The sequence below is a fragment of the Pezoporus flaviventris genome, unplaced genomic scaffold (assembly GCF_033815535.1).
Source record: "Pezoporus flaviventris isolate CSIRO_AGI_PZ_B2104156 unplaced genomic scaffold, CSIRO_AGI_Pfla_v1 ptg000228l, whole genome shotgun sequence".
Lineage (NCBI taxonomy): Eukaryota > Metazoa > Chordata > Aves > Psittaciformes > Psittacidae > Pezoporus > Pezoporus flaviventris.
In genome coordinates, this window is record NW_026892776.1 from 1,119,882 (window position 1) to 1,138,515 (window position 18,634).

Consider the following 18,634-nt stretch of genomic DNA (forward strand, 5'->3'; position numbering starts at 1 on the left):
CCCAAAAAATAAAGCTGAGCTTGCAATTCTGACCCAGCCCTGCATTGCCAGGTTCCATCCCCATCGTATCGGGGCTCCTCATCAGCATTATGAGTTTATAAATATATTCCCTTGTGGCTTTTCCCAATGAGGAACAAACACCCCTGAGTCCGATTTTGGGGCTGCTCTTTGTCGGACCTGTTCTTTGAAGGCAAATTAGGGACCAGGAGCAGCCAGAGGGAAAACATGGCCCAAGGTGATGGGTTGGGATTTGAAATAGGGTTTGCTTGGAGCCACATGGTTCAAAAGCAGCCTTTTCTGCTGAGTTCCTTTTGTAGAGGATCAGTCCAGTGCTAAACTTTCTATTTAATCACTTCCCTGCCCACAGAGCAGCACTGCTTTTGATGCGGCTGCTTCCATAAAGTCTCCTCCACCTGGGCTTGACCAAAGTAATCCCAGTTCTCCTCAGAGCCCCTCCTTCCATAAATCCAGCTGTGGGGAGCATTGTTCTGGGAGGTTTCCTTGCGAAGATGCTGGTGGGGCAGGGAGGATGCAGCCCCCAGCCTCTGTCGGGCACATTTTTGCCCTGTCTTGGGGAGAAAAAGAGTAACACAAGAAAGGGAATCTCAGTCCATCCTAACAGGGTGGGATGCAGCGGGGAGCCACTGGCCAGTGGGGATTGGGGCTCCCAGCGCTGCCCAAAGGAGTTTACAGCTGGATGAAGGAGAAAGAAAACTAGAATTGAGAGTAATGAATAAATCTAAGCTGCTGCTGCACTTCCCCCATCAATAACATTTTAATTTGCCAACCTGACAAGGCAAGATCTATCGCCAGGCGCAGCCGGGAACGGCTTTAGCTGGCACTTTATTAGCGCCGCCGAGCTCTGCGATGCAGCCACCATAAATTACCTCCTACTCTCTGCTGGCAGCGGGGCTCCTTTCTGGGGGGAGGCTCCTGGCAGGAAAGCCGGGCTGGGCATCGCTTTGAACACCTCCTGCCTCATGGGAGCAGGGTGGGAGTCCTGATCCTCCCACCCCGGCACTGCAGGCATCGGACCAGAGTGGCCCTTCCTAATGTAAATCATAGAGTCATGGAGTGGTTTGGGTTGGAAGGGACCTTAAAGCTCCTCCAGCTCCAACCCCTGCCACGGGCAGGGACCCCTTCCATAGAGCAGCTTGCTCCAAGCCCCTGTGTCCAACCTGCCCTTGAACACTGCCAGGGATGGGGCAGCCACAGCTTCTCTGGGCACCCTGTGCCAGCGCCTCAGCACCCTCACAGGGAAGAACTTCTGCCTAAGAGCTCAGCTCAGTCTCCCCTCTGGCAGGTTAAAGCCATTCCCCTTGGCCTGTCCCTACGTCCCTTGTCCCAAGCTCCTCTCCAGCTTTCCTGCAGCCCCTTCAGGCACTGGAGCTGCTCTGAGGTCTCCCCTTCAGGAGCCTTCTCTTCTCCAGGCTGCCCCAGCCCAGCTCTCTCAGCCTGGCTCCAGAGCAGAGCTGCTCCAGCCCTCACAGCATCTCCATGGCCTCCTCTGGCCTCGCTCCAACAGCTCCACGTCCCTCTCGCGCTGCTGCCCCAGAGCTGGATCAGGAGCGCAGTGGGGGTTCCATCAGCGAGGCCAGCGTGCGCCCCCGTGTTCCTGCATCCCTCTGTGGTCCAGCTGTGAGAGGATGCTCCACCTGGGGAAGGCAGTGCAGGGCCACCAATCCACCACTGGAACTGCGTTTTGCCGTTCAAAGCCCAGCGCTGCTGCGCGGCGGGAGGGAAACACGAACAAACCCCTGTGGGGGGCACAAGGGTGGAGAAAAGGGGAGAACAACCCCCAAACCCCAAGAACCGCACCCAGGGGCAGGCAGGGGAAGGCAGCCGGGGGTGCAGTGTCCGGACCCGCATCCAGCCCCCAGCCTGGCTCATGCCTGAGCCTGCAGCGGCTCCTTGATGCCACAGACCCCGGGAGGCTCCGCGCCGGGAGCTGCTTGGGGCGCACCCCGGGTCCCCGCCCGACGCGGCCGAGCCGGAGGGGGTCTTTGCGCGGCGAGGCCTTTTGGCCCTGCGGAGCCGCCGTCTCCGGGAGCGACGCCGCTGCCAGGGAGGGCGGAAGTGAAGGGGCGCGGCAAGATGGAGGGGACGCTGGAGCAGCACTTGGAGGACACGTAGGGACCGGGGCTGGGCCGGTGGAGCCGCACCGGGGACGGGGAGAGCGGGGCAGGGCCCGCGGGGACCCGACGGGGACGGGCCGGGGGGGGGGGGCCGGGCCTGTGGGGCCGCAGCGGGGCAGGAGGGGGGCCGCGGCCGGCCTGCCCTCGCCTCACCGCCGCTGTGTCTCTTCCCCCCGCAGCATGAAGAGCCCGGCCGTGGTGGGCGTCCTGTGCACGGACTCGCAGGGGCTCAACCTGGGCTGTGAGTAACCGAGCCCCACCGCAGGGCAAGGGCTGGGGGGGGGGCACACTGCGCCCTGTGCGGCTGGAGCCTCCCACCAGCCTTTGGGTGTCCCCAAGCGCCCCCGCCACGCCGTGGCACTCGCCTTGCCCCCCGCACCATGCGCTGAGCCTGCTCTTTGTGCTGCTGGAATTCAGGCTTCCAGTGGTTTGAGGGCGTCAGTGGGGGGAGATGCTGCATCGGTGCTAAAGGGAGGCAGGAGCGGCCCCCACAGCTCCAGAGGGGATCTGTTTAAGTGGAGGCACAGGGAATGGTTTGGGTCGGAAGGGGTCTGTAAAGGTCATTCAGTCCAGCCCTCTCTCAGTGGGGTTGTTCCTGGGAGATGTGGCTTCAGCCAGCGTCTGCCCCCTCGCAGGCAGAGGAACCCTCTCGGATGAGCACGCCGGTGTCATCTCTGTGCTCGCGCAGCAGGCAGCCAAGCTCACCTCTGACCCAACCGACACCCCCGTGGTGTGCCTGGAGTCGGACAGCGGGTGAGTTCCCAGCCAGCGGCTGCTGCTTTTCCCCTTGTCTGCCCTGGGGCTCTCCTCTTGCTGACCTGAACTGGGGGAACTCTGAAGCCATGGGGGGAAGGTGCTGACTGCCATGGGCATGTGAATTAGAATCCCAGACTGGTTTGGGTTGAAGGGACCTTAAAGCTCCTCCAGCTCCAACCCCTGCCACGGGCAGGGACCCCTTCCATAGAGCAGCTTGCTCCAAGCCCCTGTGTCCAACCTGGCCTTGAACACTGCCAGGGATGGGGCAGCCACAGCTTCTCTGGGCACCCTGTGCCAGCGCCTCAGCACCCTCACAGGGAAGAGCTTCTGCCTTAGATCCAACCTGAACTTGCCCTGTTTCAGTCTGAACCCATCACCCTCTGTCCTATCACTGCAGTCCCTGATGAAGAGTCCCTCTCCAGCATCCTTGTAGCCCCCTTCACACACTGGAAGCTGCTCTGAGGTCTCCATGCAGCTTCTCTTCCTCAGGCTGAACAGCCCCAGTGTTCTCAGCCTGGCTCCATACAGGAGGTGCTGCAGCCCCCGATCACCCTTGTGGCCTCCTCTGGCCTTGCTCCAACAGCTCCACGTCCTCCTTATGTTGAGGGCACCAGAACTGCACCCAGTGCTGCAAGTGGGGGCTCATGAGAGCAGAGTAGAGGGGCAGGATCTAGAAGTCTCTACATTCATGGGAGCTCAAGCAGCAGGAACTGCAGCAGCAGTAGGAAACCTTTCAGGGGTGGTGGTTACTGCAGCTTTATTTTCTTCCACTTGGGATCCCCACAGATAGCAAAGCCAGTGCTGGAGCCGGTCAGTGCTGTAGGAAAAGACTTCTCCAGCAGAAAAGATGCAGCAACCGTAGGTCTAGTGCTGAGCTGGAGGTGCTGCAGACACTGACTGATACCCCTGTCCCTTCTCCAACCCAAGTTGGCTCCTCCTCATCCCAGCCTTTTCTTGATCTAGGAACATCATGATCCAGAAGCACGACAGCATCACCGTAGCAGTCCATAAGCTGGCGTCCTGACCACCAGGAACCCGTGCAGCGCTTCACTCCTCCCCGGCCCAGCTCCTCCTCACTGGACAACCTCCCTCCTTTGTTGCTCGAGCCCAGAACACACCTGCAGTACCAAACCTGGGCCGAAAGCTCCCCCTCTCCACTGAACCAGCTCCTTCTGCAGCTATCGGGGTCTCCCACTCACACTTTTAGCACTCGTGCTGCTGAGGATGAAACGGGGCTCACTCACCAAGCTTGTGTAATGATCAGATACTACACGGTGTATTTGTGTGCGTGGCTTTAGTTGTTGGAAGAATCAATAAATGACCTGCAAAAAAAACCTTTACTTCCCTTTGTTCCAGCTGTGAAAACCATGGCCGTGGCTTTGCCCTGATTCCAAAGCCAAGTGAGGTGATTTCTCCCACTCCCTCCTTCACTAGCATTTCTCTGGAGGGGACCAATAGTGCACCAAGACTTGAAGTAGTGGAGGCTCCTCCAGGGGACAAGGTGCCAACACTTCCCAAGGAATTTCTCCTTGGAAATGTTTACCCTCCTCTAGTTAAACATCCTGTGTGTAAGTTACTTGCTTACTGTGCCTTGGATTGAAGTTCAGCCCTACACACGGTGGTCCTGGCTGCCTGGTCCCCGTGTGAACTGTTAATGGATGTTCAGCATCACAAATCCAGACCTCTCTCCCTCTTAGAGATTCCGGCATTTGGAATGGTGCAGGGAAACAATCCTGCACAAAGGCTTTCCCCTTGGAAAACTACACTCAAAAGCTTCCTGTGTGTGAGGCAGTGGAAGGCCTGCAGCGTGCGTGCAGTGAAGGGGACGCTCCACAGCAGAGCACGAGCCAGGAAATGGGGCTGGCTCCGAGTTAAAAGGGCGGTCACGGGGCTGGGGCTGTGCTGCTAGGAGCACCTCTGTTTATCAGCAGCATTCACAGCCTCACAGCCGCTGCTGTGCTTAAACCACGCTCCCTGCAGACCCCAGTGCACTTAAAAGCTCAGTGCGCATTGAAAGTCCTGCTATAGGGAAAGAGCCTCCACAGGCTCCTGGCTCCTCCCGCAAGCTGGGGCAGTGCCCTCCCTGCCGAGGGAGGGAGCAGAGATCCCCATCGTGATCCCACAAGCTCATGTGCCCTCAGGAATGCTGATGGGGGTGATGGGTCACCCGCGACGGGGCGGAGGAGGAAGCGTGAGGGCTCTATTCAGCCAGGAGCTGGTGCGTGTTTACAGGAGAGGCACGGAGCCAACTCCAACCCTGCCAAACCACAGCTCCGCTCGAGTGGCTGCTCCGCTCCACTGCCCAGCATCTCGGCTGGGGAACCTACAGCTTTCCAGAGCATCCCATCCCAAATGATGCAGTCTCCCAGACCAAGGCTTGTGTAGGACAGGCAGGGATGGGGCTCTGCTCCCCTGTATCCACCACTGCCACCTCTTGCTCTGCTCAGCAAGATCCAGGGCTCTTCCTGGAGCTCCAACCCTTCCTCTTTTCTCCCAGTAGGATTTCTGCTCCCAATGTTCTGAGCTTCCTGCTCCTGGCCAGGGAAGGGGAGGGACTCCTGGCCTTGGGGCCCTGCTAGCTGGGCTCTGCCTCGCGAGAGGAGGAGGAGGAGGAGGAGGATGGGCTCCGTCCACTCAGCCCCAGCGCTTCTCAGGCTCCATGTCTCACGGTGGGGCTCATTGGGAAGGTCGGACACCATCATCCTCACTGGAGGTGAATGAAGGCCCAGACTTTGGAGTGCCAAAGGAAGGGGGGATTTAGTTTCTGGAGCAAATGAAGAGACGGTTCCTCTCTGCAAGCGCCTGTTTTGGGGAGGATTTTCCAGCATGGAGCAGCAAGGGGGTAAGGAAACATTTCAGGTTCATCAACCCCAACTCCTTTAGGATCCAGCTGGTCCCTGAGGCAGGCTCCTGCCACAGCCAGAGGTGTAGGACGGGCGGGAGGATGGAATGGAGATAAGCAGAGAAGGACAGGGCAGGGAGAGCTTCCCACGAGAGCTCAAAGATGGACACAGGTAGATGGTGACCCCCAGCTTTTGGCACAAACCAACTAAACCATCTACCCTAAAGCATCAGAAAAGTGCTTGTCTCTTAAAATCCCTTAAAGCTCAAGTGGCTCCAGTAATCTGGGCGGAAAGAGGAAGGATATTGAGCTGTTTGCAGGCAGCAAATGTGCAACTTCCCATCTGGTGGCCAAAAGGTTGGTGAAAGCTTCACCCACCCCCAACAGCTTTCACAAGCTGAATGCAAAGCACCGGTGCCTGCCCCAGTACCAGCGGAGCTGCGGGGTTCAAAGGCAGCTGATGCCTGCATGGGAACAGCCACAGAGCAAGGTGTTAATGTGTCCTGGAATTCCCATTCCCAGGTGAAAGGAAGGTGGAAGAACCGGAGGCTCCAGCAGCCGGGAATTGCCCAGGGGCTGAAGCTGCAGATGGAGGCTGCGCTTGGGGAGTGGTGTTCCACTTCTTCCTGGTAAGCACAGAACAAACTCAACCAAACCCTCCTGGAGCTGGGGCAGATGGAAAGACCTCGGTGGAGCAGAGGATGAGGCAGGCTGCGCCCACCGAGGGAAGGGCAGAAATCAGCTGTGCTTTGCTACCCCGAGCACCATCACCCATCACACCAGGGCTGAGCAGACACCTTCCCCTATGAAGGGGATCTACATGAGGGTGCCCAACCCGCAGCCTAGCACCTAAAGGCAGCTTGCAGTGCTCAGATGGGTCTTCCCTACTCATACACACCAGCACTGGGGTATCAAACCCAACAGTGCCTTTGGTAAGGGCAAGATCCCATCTTGGGGCAGTGAAGGATTGGAGCTGAGATGGGTCCCCAGAGCAGCACTGGCTGCAGGCAGCACACACGCTACTCCTCTCTCCTGGGAGGGCCGGGCACATCAACACCTCTTAAAGGCACTAATTCTCCCTGCCACAGGCTCTAAGAGCACATCCATGGGGAAGACACCATCCCCTAGCTCAGAAAGCTGGGAAGTGCAGGAAAACTTTCCCTGCTTCCACTCCATCCAAAGTAACTCCCTGCCAATTATTAACCACCCACTACCAGGGGGGAAAGAGGGAGTTAACATTAAGGACACAAACTGTCCTTTGCCCTGTGGCAGGGCAAGCCTGGGAACCTGCCCTGGCTGACGTCCATCCCCACCCTGCCCAACGCCTTCAATAGTAATAAGCCCCATTTAGGTTCATTTTCAGTGTTAAAAGTTGGGCTCTGGTGTTATTTTGCTCCCTTTCTTTAGAACTGCCTGTTTGCACATAAGGTGGTTTTGAGGGTCTAAGACGAAACTGCAGCGTGGCCACCAGCTGGTATTCCACACCCCTGGTGCTCCCCATCACACACCAGTTCATGTGTCCCACCTTGTTTCTCCTTAAAACACAAGTTGTCTGCACAAGGAAGGAGGAAGGAGAAGCTTTTTCCTCCAGTTGATGGCACTTCACCTGCATCTGCTTCCAATCCAGGTCAATGTACTTGTGATGGGGATGCTCAAGACCTTTGGGATTTTCTTCATGGCTTTCCAAGAGGAGATGGGGGGCTCCTCTGAGCAGATCAGCTGGATCGGCTCCATCATGTCCTCGCTGCGCTTCTTAGGAGGTGAGCTGGAACCCGTAGGGATTGGAGCAGCGTCCCAGCCTCAAGGCCATTTGCTTTGATACGTGGGCACCAGGGATGCTCTGCGGATCCCATTTCCATCCCAGACTGCTGCATCCTGGACGTGGCTGATGCCCACGTGTGCCTTGGGAGCATGGTCCAAGGATGGGGATCGTGTGTGCCATGACACCTTGCTGTAATAGGTTTATTGTCCGCACCCAGAGCCAAGCCTCACCTCTAACACCAATGCTGGCACCTCCAAGGAAGTCCCAGTGGCTGAGCACAGTGTGCATCAGGAAACAGGCTCTGTTTGGGCTTTGACTCCTTCCCCTGCCCCGACCCCTGAGCTCCCAGGTTACAAAGCCTCTTGTCTGCTCTCCTGAATAATAACCCATCCCAGATTAATCCTGTCCTGAGCATTAACACATCCTCCAACATAAGAGGGATGTGGAGCTGTTGGAGCAAGTCCAGGGAGACCTGAGAGCAGCTCCAGTGCCTGAAGGGGCTGCAGGAAAGCTGGAGAGGGGCTTGGGACAAGGGATGTAGGGACAGGCCAAGGGGAATGGCTTTAACCTGCCAGAGGGGAGACTGAGCTGAGCTCTTAGGCAGAAGCTCTTCCCTGTGAGGGTGCTGAGGCGCTGGCACAGGGTGCCCAGAGAAGCTGTGGCTGCCCCATCCCTGGCAGTGTTCAAGGGCAGGTTGGACACAGGGGCTTGGAGCAAGCTGCTCTATGGAAGGGTCCCTGCCCTTCCGCTGTCCCACGGTGGCGAACGGACGCTTCCTAAGGCACCGGATCCCAATACACGTCCCCAAGCCCTTTTGTCATCTTCAGCCTGAGCTTTGTCCCTCCTTCCCCTTCCAGCCCCGCTCGTGGCCGTGGTCTGCAGGAAGCTGGGCGAGCGGCCAACCTCCATCGCCGGGGCCGCCGTGGTGGCCGGGGGCTGCCTGCTCAGCACACAGGCCACCAGCGTCCCCTTCCTCTGCATCTCCATGGGACTCCTCCTGGGTGAGCAGCCTGCGACTCGGGCACAGATTTCACCGGGCACCATGAGTAAAAGCAGCTCCTTTAACATCACACCAGGCAGTTCCTTTACTATTAGAGCATCCCAGCTCCTTCCCATGGGATGCTGCGTGAAGCACCAAAGCTTCATGCTCAGGAGCGTAAAATACCAGTTTCAACACACTCATCTCAACTAACCTTGATTTTTTTCTGGACCCAGCATGAATCCTGGCCTGTTAAACCCCTTACTAACAGTGCACAGCCTCAATACCCCCACCCACTAAATACCACTTGCTCTCCACTGACTGCACCAGCAGAAGTTCCCCCCTTTCAGCCCATGAACCCTCCACTCTGCGGACAATGATCTTGGGCCGTTGTGATGTGGAATCCCTAAAGCTCACGATAGAAACAGTTCCATTTTGGGGCAGGAACATCTCATTTCTGTCCCTCACCACAGGTATGGGCTTCGCCTGCCTCTACCAGGCAGCCACGGTGATGACGGCCAAGCGCTGCAGGACAAGGCTGGCCTTCGCCAGCGCCATCGCCCGCTCTGGGATGGGGCTGACGTTCCTCATAGCACCACTCACCCAGCTCCTCATAGACTTCTATGGCTGGCAAGGTGAGCCCATTTCTTCTAATTCATCAGCATTAAGAGGGAGTTTGAGGATATCTCAGCATTAAGAGGGAGTTTGAGGATATCTGGGCAGGGTTAGAGCATTGGATGTGCTGAGGAACAGTTTGGGGACATCCTGGTAATGATGAAACACTTGAATCAGTCATTAAAGTCAGAGTCAAAACAGACACCTCAGAAACCAAAACCAGAAGTGAAAATCCTGGTTTTGACTACAGTTTCAGGCCACCTCGAAGGTCCATCACGTTCCCTCATGAGGGGAAACAAACCAAGCTCCCAGGTCCCAGAGGTGGCTCTGGATTTGTTGTGTGCATCCTAGCAGAAGGGACTTCCAGCTGGAAAAACCAGGAATAACAGCTTATAGAGATAGAGCAGAGCTTTCTCCACGTTCAGTGCACACTACACCCTATGGTGCTCCTTCCATCCCACGCCAAGGAAAATAAATAGCATCTTCTGCCTTCCCTCAGGTACTCTCCTGGTTTTCGGAGGCATCATGTTAAACCTCGTGCCTTCCAGCATGCTGCTGCGCCCCGTCAGCACCCAGCCACCTCGACGCCCCCCTGCTCAAAGTCAAGACCGTGGCGGGTCTTCAACAGCAAAGAAGGATTCAGAAACCCTCGATGGATGCTTAGATGGAAGCACTCACAAGGAAATAGAGCTTCACAGCACACAGGACCTGCCCACCACGGAGGGAGTCACCATGCCCCACAGCAGAGATGTCCCTGCTCCTGTAAATACTTCGGAGAGGGTCAACAAACCCACCATGAGCTCAGCAGGAACAGCCACCGAGGCCAAGAGAAGCTACAAACCCCATCCAGGGACCCAAACAGGAGATGCTCAGCCTCTCCTTGACTTCGCCCCACTGAAGGATCCCATCTTCTACATTTTCACATGGTCTTTTCTGTTCTGCCACCTGGCCTACTTCGTGCCCACCTTCCACTTGGTAGCAAGAGCCAGGACGCTGGGCATAAGCAGCATGGATGCCTCTTACCTCGTTTCAGTGGCTGGTAGGCAAAAAGAATCTTTTAAAGCTATTTATAATGACAATGATACTCAAATAGGAAAGAGAAGCAACACAAAGCTTGCCAAGAAATAGTCCCAAATATGGCCCAGAATAACTCTTCAGCCTATACCCCCCCTTCTGTAAATATAACGGTGCCTTCTGTACATATAACGGCGCCTTCTGTCCATGTACCAAGTCGCTCTCACATGGGGGTGGTTCTCTCAGCCTAAGCTAGATGATCCCCCACCCTCGCTGCACGGAACAAACCCGTTTCCAAATCCATAGGTGCTATCTGTCCTCCTAAAGCCTCCCCACCACCAGCCCTGCTTTGCCTAAAGCCACAAGCCACAGAATCCGGGCATTCAAAGACCTCAAGTCTGAGCCAGGAGTGTGTGCAGAGAGAAAAAAATCAGTATTAGGGGGAAAAAAACAACATTAACTTGGATGTAGCCGTTTGAATTTGGCACATTTACCCCAAGGGTGGGGGAAACCAACCCAAACCCCCCCAAAACACCCCAACCATGCCTGAGGATAAGTGGGGATTAACATTAAAGTCGCACCGGGTTAAGAAAGCGGCTCCAACCTCAGTCATTGTAAAGGTTTTTATTGTACAAAAATAAACTTCTGTATCAGATTTAGAAGTGACATAGGCTGTCAAGGCATCTAGAAGGAGAAGGCAGCAATTAGGCTGACATTTGGATTAAGAGTGGGAGGGCACCGTGGTCAGCAAGCTATTAGCTGGCAGTGAGCACCCCTCTGATCTTTAGTTTATAAGCAAAGGGAGCAAGAGATGTAAAAATCAAGTATCAAAAGTCTGCTAAGCCTTTAAAAAAGGGCTTTTGTCCTCCTTGGCTTCCTTATAGATATTACCATCTCATCAGCATCTTTCCTCTTAATATTCAGCTTTTATTCCATCCCAAAAGAGAGCTCAAAGAGCAAGCTTCTCTTGCCTGGTTTTACTACAGGGCATTGCGGAGCCTTCCACTGAGTGCACAGCCCTTAACGGAATCTGTACGGACCACCCTGGTGCACCCACAGGCACTTGGCAATAGCAGGCACCAAGGCAAAGGGGAAAAAAAAACCCTCAAACATTAATTCTACATCGGTCCAAAATCACCTTCCTGGAACTTCCCAGCATTCCAGCCCTTTACAGTCACATCCCCGCAGCAAGCGGGTGGGATCGGGATGGGGTTTAGTGCGAAATAGCAAACTAGAGACTAAATAAAGTCTTCTTTGAGGCTCTGGTGGACTCCTCTTCCCCGCAGGCATCACGGAGATGGTCAGCCAGCTCCTCTCAGGCTGGGTGGCCGACAAGAACTGGACCAAGAAGTATCACTACCACGCGGCTTACCTTGTCCTCAGCGGCATCACTAACCTGCTCTGTCCTCTGGCCACCACCTTCCCGTTGCTCATGACCTACGTGGTGGCCTTTGCTGTTTTCTGCGGTGGGTTCATGGCTCTGGTCCTCCCCGTGCTGGTGAGTAGGATGTTTTGTTAATAAAGCATCAGACGTGGCATTTCCAACAGTATTCCCACATCATCCCAACCGCCTTCCGTAAAGCTGCATGAGCCAGACCTGCCTGAGAGGGCTCTCCCCACCTTTGGAGCCCCAGATCTTCTCTCTACCCCACTTACTAGTATCCACAGCCCAGATGTAACAGAAACACTGGGAACTGACTGCAGATTTGTAATGACCTGGCTTTAACTGCCTTCCATATCCTCCTTTCTAAGGGAGACCACTCCACCTCATAGGTATCGGGATGAATCCATTCACTTCCTAATGCTAAGACAGGGTTGTGCATATCCACTCCCAATCCCAGAATTACCTGTAACACACACAGAGCAGTCACACAGGATCTGGATATGGAGGTATCATTATCATTTGGCATTTCTTTCGGGGGGGGGAATTCGGAGTTTAAAACACCTTCCTCATAGCCTTAGCAGCAGTACTAGTTCCAGGAGCTGCTCAAGCAGCTGGGAGGCAGAAAAGCATCTCCCATCCTAGTCATTTCCATGCTGGCCTAAAGGAGGCGAGCGGATTCCAGGCTGGATGAGACCTTGAGGTGCAAAGTCCTTTCAAAACTGCAGCTGAAGAGGATGCTCACCAGTCAAAATAGGAATAATAATAAAATGCTCTCTTGTGCTTTCACACATTGAGTCCCTTGAACTCAGAAATTACCCATTCTGGTCTGCAAACAGGTGGATCTCGTGGGAGTGCAAAACCTCCACAGCTACTTGGGGTTTGCTGCCTTCTTCGCTGGGATAGCAGCAGTTGGAGGACCTCCTCTAGCAGGTAACTCTTACGTGATGTATAATTATACCCACCGCAGACAGCCCATGGTACAACACGCTGGTGGCCCACTCTTCTACCCGTGTGCGTCCAGGGATGGTTCCTCTGTCTGGGCGGGGGTGAAAAACAGCCATGTTTCAGGTATTTCTCTCTATACACAAATTCTGTTCAGGAATTCACAAAACCCAAACTAGCTTGGCCAAAAAGCTGCATGGAAAAAGAGCAGCTAAACATCCCCCCACCCCCCATCACCACATTTAACACAGCAGAAGAGTAACAACCACAGTGCCAGGGATCTTAACCCCAGTGGAGCATTATAACCTTGAACTTGGAACAGAGGGACTGGAGGAGAGGAAGGCAGAGCAAGGACAGGCTCAGCAGCAGTCCCGTATCAAGCAAAGGCACTGAAACCTAAGGAGAAGTCTCTGTAATCTCGTTTTGAAGATTACACAGCTCAGCCACAGGAGCTCCTGGGCCCAGCGATAAGCAGGATGAAAAGCTTTTCCTTTCTCTCTGCCAGAAAACCAAGGCAGTTCTCAGTATGTGGCAGATTTCAAGTGCTTAGAAGTGAAGCTCCAGGTTCTGCTTACAAGCAAAGGGCTTGTTCTCCTCCAAACATCTTGGCCAGGACCAAAGCTTTTCCTTTCCCTCATGACCCTTCACAGCCATACCTCATCACTGGAAACACCACTGAGCTCTGCTGAGGTCCTGCTGGTGCAAACTAGGACAAGCTGCAGTGTCAAAGAGCAGGGTGAACGATGTCCTGTCACCCACGCAGCAAATGGATCCTGAACAGAACCTGCCAACTCGCTCTTCATGCCTTGCTTCCTGCCCCTGCTATCAGCTGCCCCAAGCCTGCAGAGGCACTTCGCTCACAGCTGCCAAGGAGCCTGTAAATCCCAGCTCCATGCAGAGGTTTAGCACCGCTGCTCTATCATAAGCATGTGGAAAACCCACCAGATTGATTTCCCTCATCAATATAAAACTCGATGTGGATGCAATTTCAAGCAGCTAAAGTGTTTCACTGACAGCATGCTTTACACTGTCACAGTGATCCATAGCCTCTATTGGATAGCTCTTCCACTGATACAAGATGTATGTCCACCCAAAAGCAATCCCTGTACAACCATCACAGTAAATTCCCTGACACAGTAACATACAGTAGAAAAAGAGCTAAATAACTGGGTTCTCTCTCATCCATGCATCACACATGCTAACACAGTGGTTACACTTTCATCCACTTCCAATATATTCGCACTAATTGCAAGCCTTTTGCCTTCGGGAAGTGCCAACCACTCACCCTGTGAACACCCTGTCTGCATTTTGTAAAGCAAGCAGGTTTCCTGCAAAAAGCCTTCCACAGAAATCAGTCTTCTTGATCCTGGTGGGATAAATAAAGGCCACATAAAGCCAAGAAGGAAAACTCTCGCTGATCCATCTCCCTGCAGGCAGAGCGAGAGAGAACCAATGCAGAGCTCAGGATCTAGGGTTGTGATCCAAGAGAAATGCTGCTATTTTCTCTTCCATTACAGTACCAGGTGTGAAAACTGAATCTGACCAGCAGCTACTAACTCAAAGTGTCCAAAGGATCTGCTCCTTGCAGGATACAAACAGGATATAAATGCTATGTGGGATCCTGCGGTTTAGTGCCTCTGATGGCAGCTGACCTCCCTCAAACCTTCCCTTTTAGCATTACAATGTTCTAACAGTGAATCCCAAAGCATAGTGAGAGCCACTGAGGTTAAAAAAGCTTATTCTGCACACTAGAACAAAGCCTGATCACATTGCAACAAAAGGTGACTCACCTGCCAATCTGTTTAAGTACAAGCCCTTAAATCCAGAGGCAGCCTGACCGAAAGCCCAGGGTGAAGAGTTTGAAGGTTCCATCCCAGCTCCTCACCCACCAGCACTGCTGGGCACTTCTCCCCTGCTGAAAAACACCAAACCAAACCAGGACAAGACAGAACAAACTTCATAATGGCAGCCACAGGCAAGCTAAGGAGAGATGAGTACCTTTGATTTCTGTAAAGCAGCGTAAATCAGTACCTCAGAGTGCAACTGACATAAAACAAACCCTGTCACCCACAACTACAAACCAGATTCCAGCATCCAGCAGCACCCAAACACCAGCCCCAGCAAATCTGGGTGGCAAAAGGTGGTGGAGTCAGTTGAAAGCTGTGCTGGCACCTGAATCGGGATGCTCTTGTGTAAATGTTACCTGCATCCCCACACCAGGTGTGGCTGCTTAGGGATAAACAAACAGAGCAGCAGTGCAATTTAAACACAGCATCCCAGGCTGGTTTGGGTTGGAAGGAACCTTAAAGCTCCTCCAGCTCCAACCCCTGCCACGGGCAGGGACCCCTTCCATAGAGCAGCTTGCTCCAAGCCCCTGTGTCCAACCTGGCCTTGAACACTGCCAGGGATGGGGCAGCCACAGCTTCTCTGGGCACCCTGTGCCAGCGCCTCAGCACCCTCACAGGGAAGAGCTTCTGCCTAAGAGCTCATCTCAGTCTCCCCTCGGGCAGGTTAAAGCCATTCCCCTTGGCCTGGCCCTACAGGCCCTTGTCCCAAGCCCCTCTCCAGCTTTCCTGGAGCTCCTTCAGGTACTGGAAGACAAAAGTTCTGCTTTGCTGGCTTTTGCCCACCATGAGCTTCTAACTCAGCTTCCTCCAGCAGGAATGATTTTCTCATTTGGATGAGGAAAGGAGGCACAGGCACCAGAGGTGCTTTGAAAAGCTGGGGTGTGATGTGGTGGAAGGCGATCCCTGTGAGGTGAGGTGATCGCTGTGTGGTGAGGGGCAGCAGCCCCCCAGAATCCCCCACATTTCAAACCATTCTGAAAGACACTTCAAAATACCTGCAATAAATCAGAACTCAGCTGGAGCGTTGTCCTGCACCCCTCACAAATGACTATGTTAGTGTCACAGAATGGTTTGGCTTGGAAAGCATCATCCAGTTCCAACCCCCCTGCAGGGCAGGGACCCCTTCCACTAGACCAGGCTGCTCCAAGCCCCATCCAACCTGGCCTTGACCAGGCCCTTTTCCTGCCCAAATCCCAGAGACTTTGAGACAGCAACCACAGATCCCACCCTGGGGAACAAACCACCGCAGAACCATCAGGGTCACGGCAGCAGCACCCACGTCCCCACGTCCAGCACCATGGGATCCTCCTTCAAGCAGCGAGCTCTGGCTTCGCCTCTGCCGCGGCTCACACGACGTCCCTGAGAAAAGAAACAGAGCTGGAACTGCCCTGAGGACGGCAGGAGCCAACAGGAGCAGAGCAGCACGGCCCACGGCCTCCCTTCTGTCCCATAAAACCCTCCTGTAGCCATGGAGATCCACAGCAGGGAAAACAACTGCACCTCTGCTCTGTCACCGATGCCCAGATTTCACTGGCTCCGTTTCCTCCCTTCCTGAGGGCTGTGGCACTCCCAAAGCAGCAACGCTCCGGCACGGCTGAGACCAGGCTCTCCAGGGACTGTGTTACGTCCCTCCATACCTAGAGCTGGTTTTAAGAATCCCAGATTTGGGGCAGATCTGCTGCTTGTGTAAATCGTGCGAGTCCAGGGATGTCCCCAGGGGAGCTGCAGTTTATACAAGCAGCAGATCTGGCTCAGCTGCTAACCCACCTCAGACATCCAACCATCCCAGGCCACATTTGGGACTATATAAAGGTTTTTATCAGGTGCCACAGCAATTCCCATCACTTTGTCTGTTTTAAACAGAGGATTTAGCCCCCTTTAACAGCACTGTCTAGAAACAAGATGCTATGCCACAGCTAAACAAAACCCTTGGAGGTCACTTGAAGAGGTGACCTGCTTCCTCACTGATTCCTGAGCCTCTATGGAATTTAGTTTTCCCTTTTAAGTGCTCCCAAAGCTACTTTAAAGCAAGTTCACATCAAGCTCCCAGCCTGGGATCTCTCCTGTTAGATTGCCTTAAACTGGGTCTGCTCACAAGAAGGATGTGGACTTTGCAGCCCAGATGTTGCAGTCACCAACACATGCAAAGCATCTCGTTAGTCCAGTGGGATTATCCATCTGCTGCAGCAGTTACTTTTGGCCCCCTTATTTAAACAGGAATAAAAAGGCAGGGATGAAAGTCAATCCAATTAAAACCCGTGTGCACTACAAGGATCAGAAGTCAGCTCTGGGAAGGATGAGCTACAAGTTAGGGTTAATACCAACAGCAGAAGATGTAACAGTCCAGCAGCAGCACATGAAGAGTTAAGACAATTCCAAGGAAACATCTAAGGAATTCTTAGCCAAGAGCACACATCCCTGCTTCCCACCCACCTCCCAAAATGAGCTTTTTCTTTGGGTGATTAAAATCCACCAGCTTTAACACTGCTCTTTTCTCCTGCAGGGTGGCTCTATGACTACACGCAGACGTACGTCTGCTCCTTCCTCTTTGCTGGAGCCTGTGCTCTCATCTCTCCCATTTCTTTCTTCTTTGAGCCTTCGGCCCAGAAATGGAAGCTAAAAAAAGCCAACTCAAACAACAGCCCCAGGCTTGGCTGAGGTGATTCTGTGGTGGACACTGTAAAGCACAGAAACATGGAACCGTTTGGGTTGGGAGGGACCGGAAAGATCCTCCAGGTCCAAGTCTCTGCCGTGGATGGTCTTTGATGGCACCCACTGTGGGAGAGCGACTGCCAGCACAGACCTCCTGGTCCAGGAAACACAAACAGCAGCAAAAGTAAGAATTCTGGGATGGCAGATTCCTAGTTTGTATATCCAGGTACTCCTCCTGCACCTGCGATTAAAGCCATGCAACAAATACATTGTGTAAAGCGCTATTTGAGGGGAGAAAATAAGGCCAACGGCCCAGATGGACACGGGCTTCACTTGGACTTTGCTCCTGAGCCATGTCTTTCTGTGTCTCAGGTTTAATCCTACTGTGTTCAGCCTGACAGCTCGGTTCCAGAGCTGCAGAGCCACCCCTCCAGCTCTCCCAGCCACCACAAGAGAGCAAAGCTGACTCACCTCTTGGGATGAGGACCTCAAAAGTGCCAAAACCAGCAGGAGATTTTAGCTTATTCTATTCACACAGGAATAATTAGCAAGGGCAGAGATAGGGATCAAACTTCCACGAGGATACGGAGAACAGTCATCCCACAAAGCCCTCTTTCTGTGAGACGGATGCTGCACCGTGGCCACTCACTCTCCCAGGCACCGTGTTATCTGCCACAGCACAGAGGACCTGGAACCAAAACCAGTTATCGTTAAAGCCAGCACCACAATATGACAAAGCTTAAATACCACATCCATCTCTCAGAGCCCTCTCCCCTCCTCCCCACCCTCCCAGTCCTCAACAATTCCCTGGGATTCAATGAACATACAAGTCAATGCTTCTAGAACCAAGCAGCATCACTGAGCCTGTGTTCAGCCAGCACCCTATAGGTTTCATTTGGATGGCAAGCTGTGACTGATCACTGCTTTGACTTCCTTTCCAGTTGTGAGGTTGTGATATTTTGCATTACCACCGGATATTTCAGATTAATCTGGGATATCGTAAGGGTTTTATAGGCTCATGGAATCAACCAGGTTGGAAAAGCCCTTTAAGCTCATCCAGTCCAACCATTCCCAGCACTGCCAAGGCCACCCCTAACCCATGGCACTGAGGCCTCGTCTCCACGCTGTGTGAACACTTGCAGGGACGGTGACTGCAGCCCTGCCCTGGGCAGCCTGTTCCAATGCCTGAGCACCCTCTGGGGCAGGAATTGTTCCTCAGCTCCATCTAAACCTGCCCTGGGGCAGCTTGAGGCCGTTTCCTCTTGTCCCATCCCTTGTTCCTTGGGAGCAGAGCCCAGCCCCTCCTGGCTCCATCCTCCTCTCAGGCAGTTGTAGGGAGCCATCAGGTCCCCCCTGAGCCTTCTCTTCTCCACACTGAACCCCCCAGGTCCCTCACTATCCCAGCCACTGGCATTACCCTTAAATACTAAAACATAAAGAGAGTTGTTTCCCTATAGAAATACTCCTTTAAAGTGTCAAATGGGTTATTTCCAGCACCAAATTAAGTGGGCTACATTTAATAAAAAGCTACAGAACATTACAGAGGTATTAAGGAGCTAAAGCATTGCTGCAGGCAGGAAGGTTTCCTCGCAGATAATGGGCTGGATTGAGAAGTTACGCAACTACACAAGGGTGCTAAATGAGCAGAAAAAAATAGCCTTCAATCTGCAGTAGATGGGGAACATCGGTGCTACAAAGAGGTTAAG

General features: G+C 53.7%; 2 protein-coding genes across 3 annotated transcripts; both read left to right on the top strand.

Annotated features, from left to right (window-relative positions):
- The first annotated feature begins 2,009 nt into the window (after nt 1–2,009).
- LAMTOR5 (late endosomal/lysosomal adaptor, MAPK and MTOR activator 5) lies at nt 2,010–4,232 on the top strand. The gene is made up of 4 exons (XM_061442571.1): nt 2,010–2,129; nt 2,315–2,376; nt 2,771–2,888; nt 3,855–4,232. The coding sequence occupies exons 1-4, from the start codon at nt 2,095–2,097 to the stop codon at nt 3,913–3,915; spliced, it is 276 nt and encodes a 91-aa protein (XP_061298555.1). The 5' UTR covers nt 2,010–2,094; the 3' UTR covers nt 3,916–4,232.
- A 1,039-nt stretch (nt 4,233–5,271) lies between these two features.
- Nucleotides 5,272–17,195, top strand: SLC16A4 (solute carrier family 16 member 4). 2 transcript variants are annotated; one of them, XM_061442544.1, is made up of 9 exons: nt 5,272–5,750; nt 6,282–6,362; nt 7,361–7,493; nt 8,353–8,496; nt 8,948–9,109; nt 9,589–10,128; nt 11,390–11,601; nt 12,324–12,417; nt 16,780–17,195. In XM_061442544.1, the coding sequence occupies exons 1-9, from the start codon at nt 5,718–5,720 to the stop codon at nt 16,932–16,934; spliced, it is 1,554 nt and encodes a 517-aa protein (XP_061298528.1). In that variant the 5' UTR covers nt 5,272–5,717; the 3' UTR covers nt 16,935–17,195. The 2 variants fall into 2 exon arrangements, with proteins under 2 accessions (XP_061298528.1, XP_061298527.1); XM_061442543.1 differs by having other exon boundaries at nt 5,272–5,733; nt 6,256–6,362.
- Nucleotides 17,196–18,634: the final 1,439 nt, after the last annotated feature.

Coding starts and splice junctions, on each gene's coding strand:
- SLC16A4 (XM_061442543.1), top strand. Junction 7,494..8,352: donor CTCGCTGCGCTTCTTAGGAG/GTGAGCTGGAAC, acceptor TTCCCCTTCCAG/CCCCGCTCGTGGCCGTGGTC. Junction 10,129..11,389: donor TTACCTCGTTTCAGTGGCTG/GTAGGCAAAAAG, acceptor TCTTCCCCGCAG/GCATCACGGAGATGGTCAGC.
- LAMTOR5 (XM_061442571.1), top strand. CDS start 2,095: ATGGAGGGGACGCTGGAGCAGCACTTGGAGGACAC. Junction 2,130..2,314: donor GAGCAGCACTTGGAGGACAC/GTAGGGACCGGG, acceptor TTCCCCCCGCAG/CATGAAGAGCCCGGCCGTGG. Junction 2,377..2,770: donor GCAGGGGCTCAACCTGGGCT/GTGAGTAACCGA, acceptor GCCCCCTCGCAG/GCAGAGGAACCCTCTCGGAT.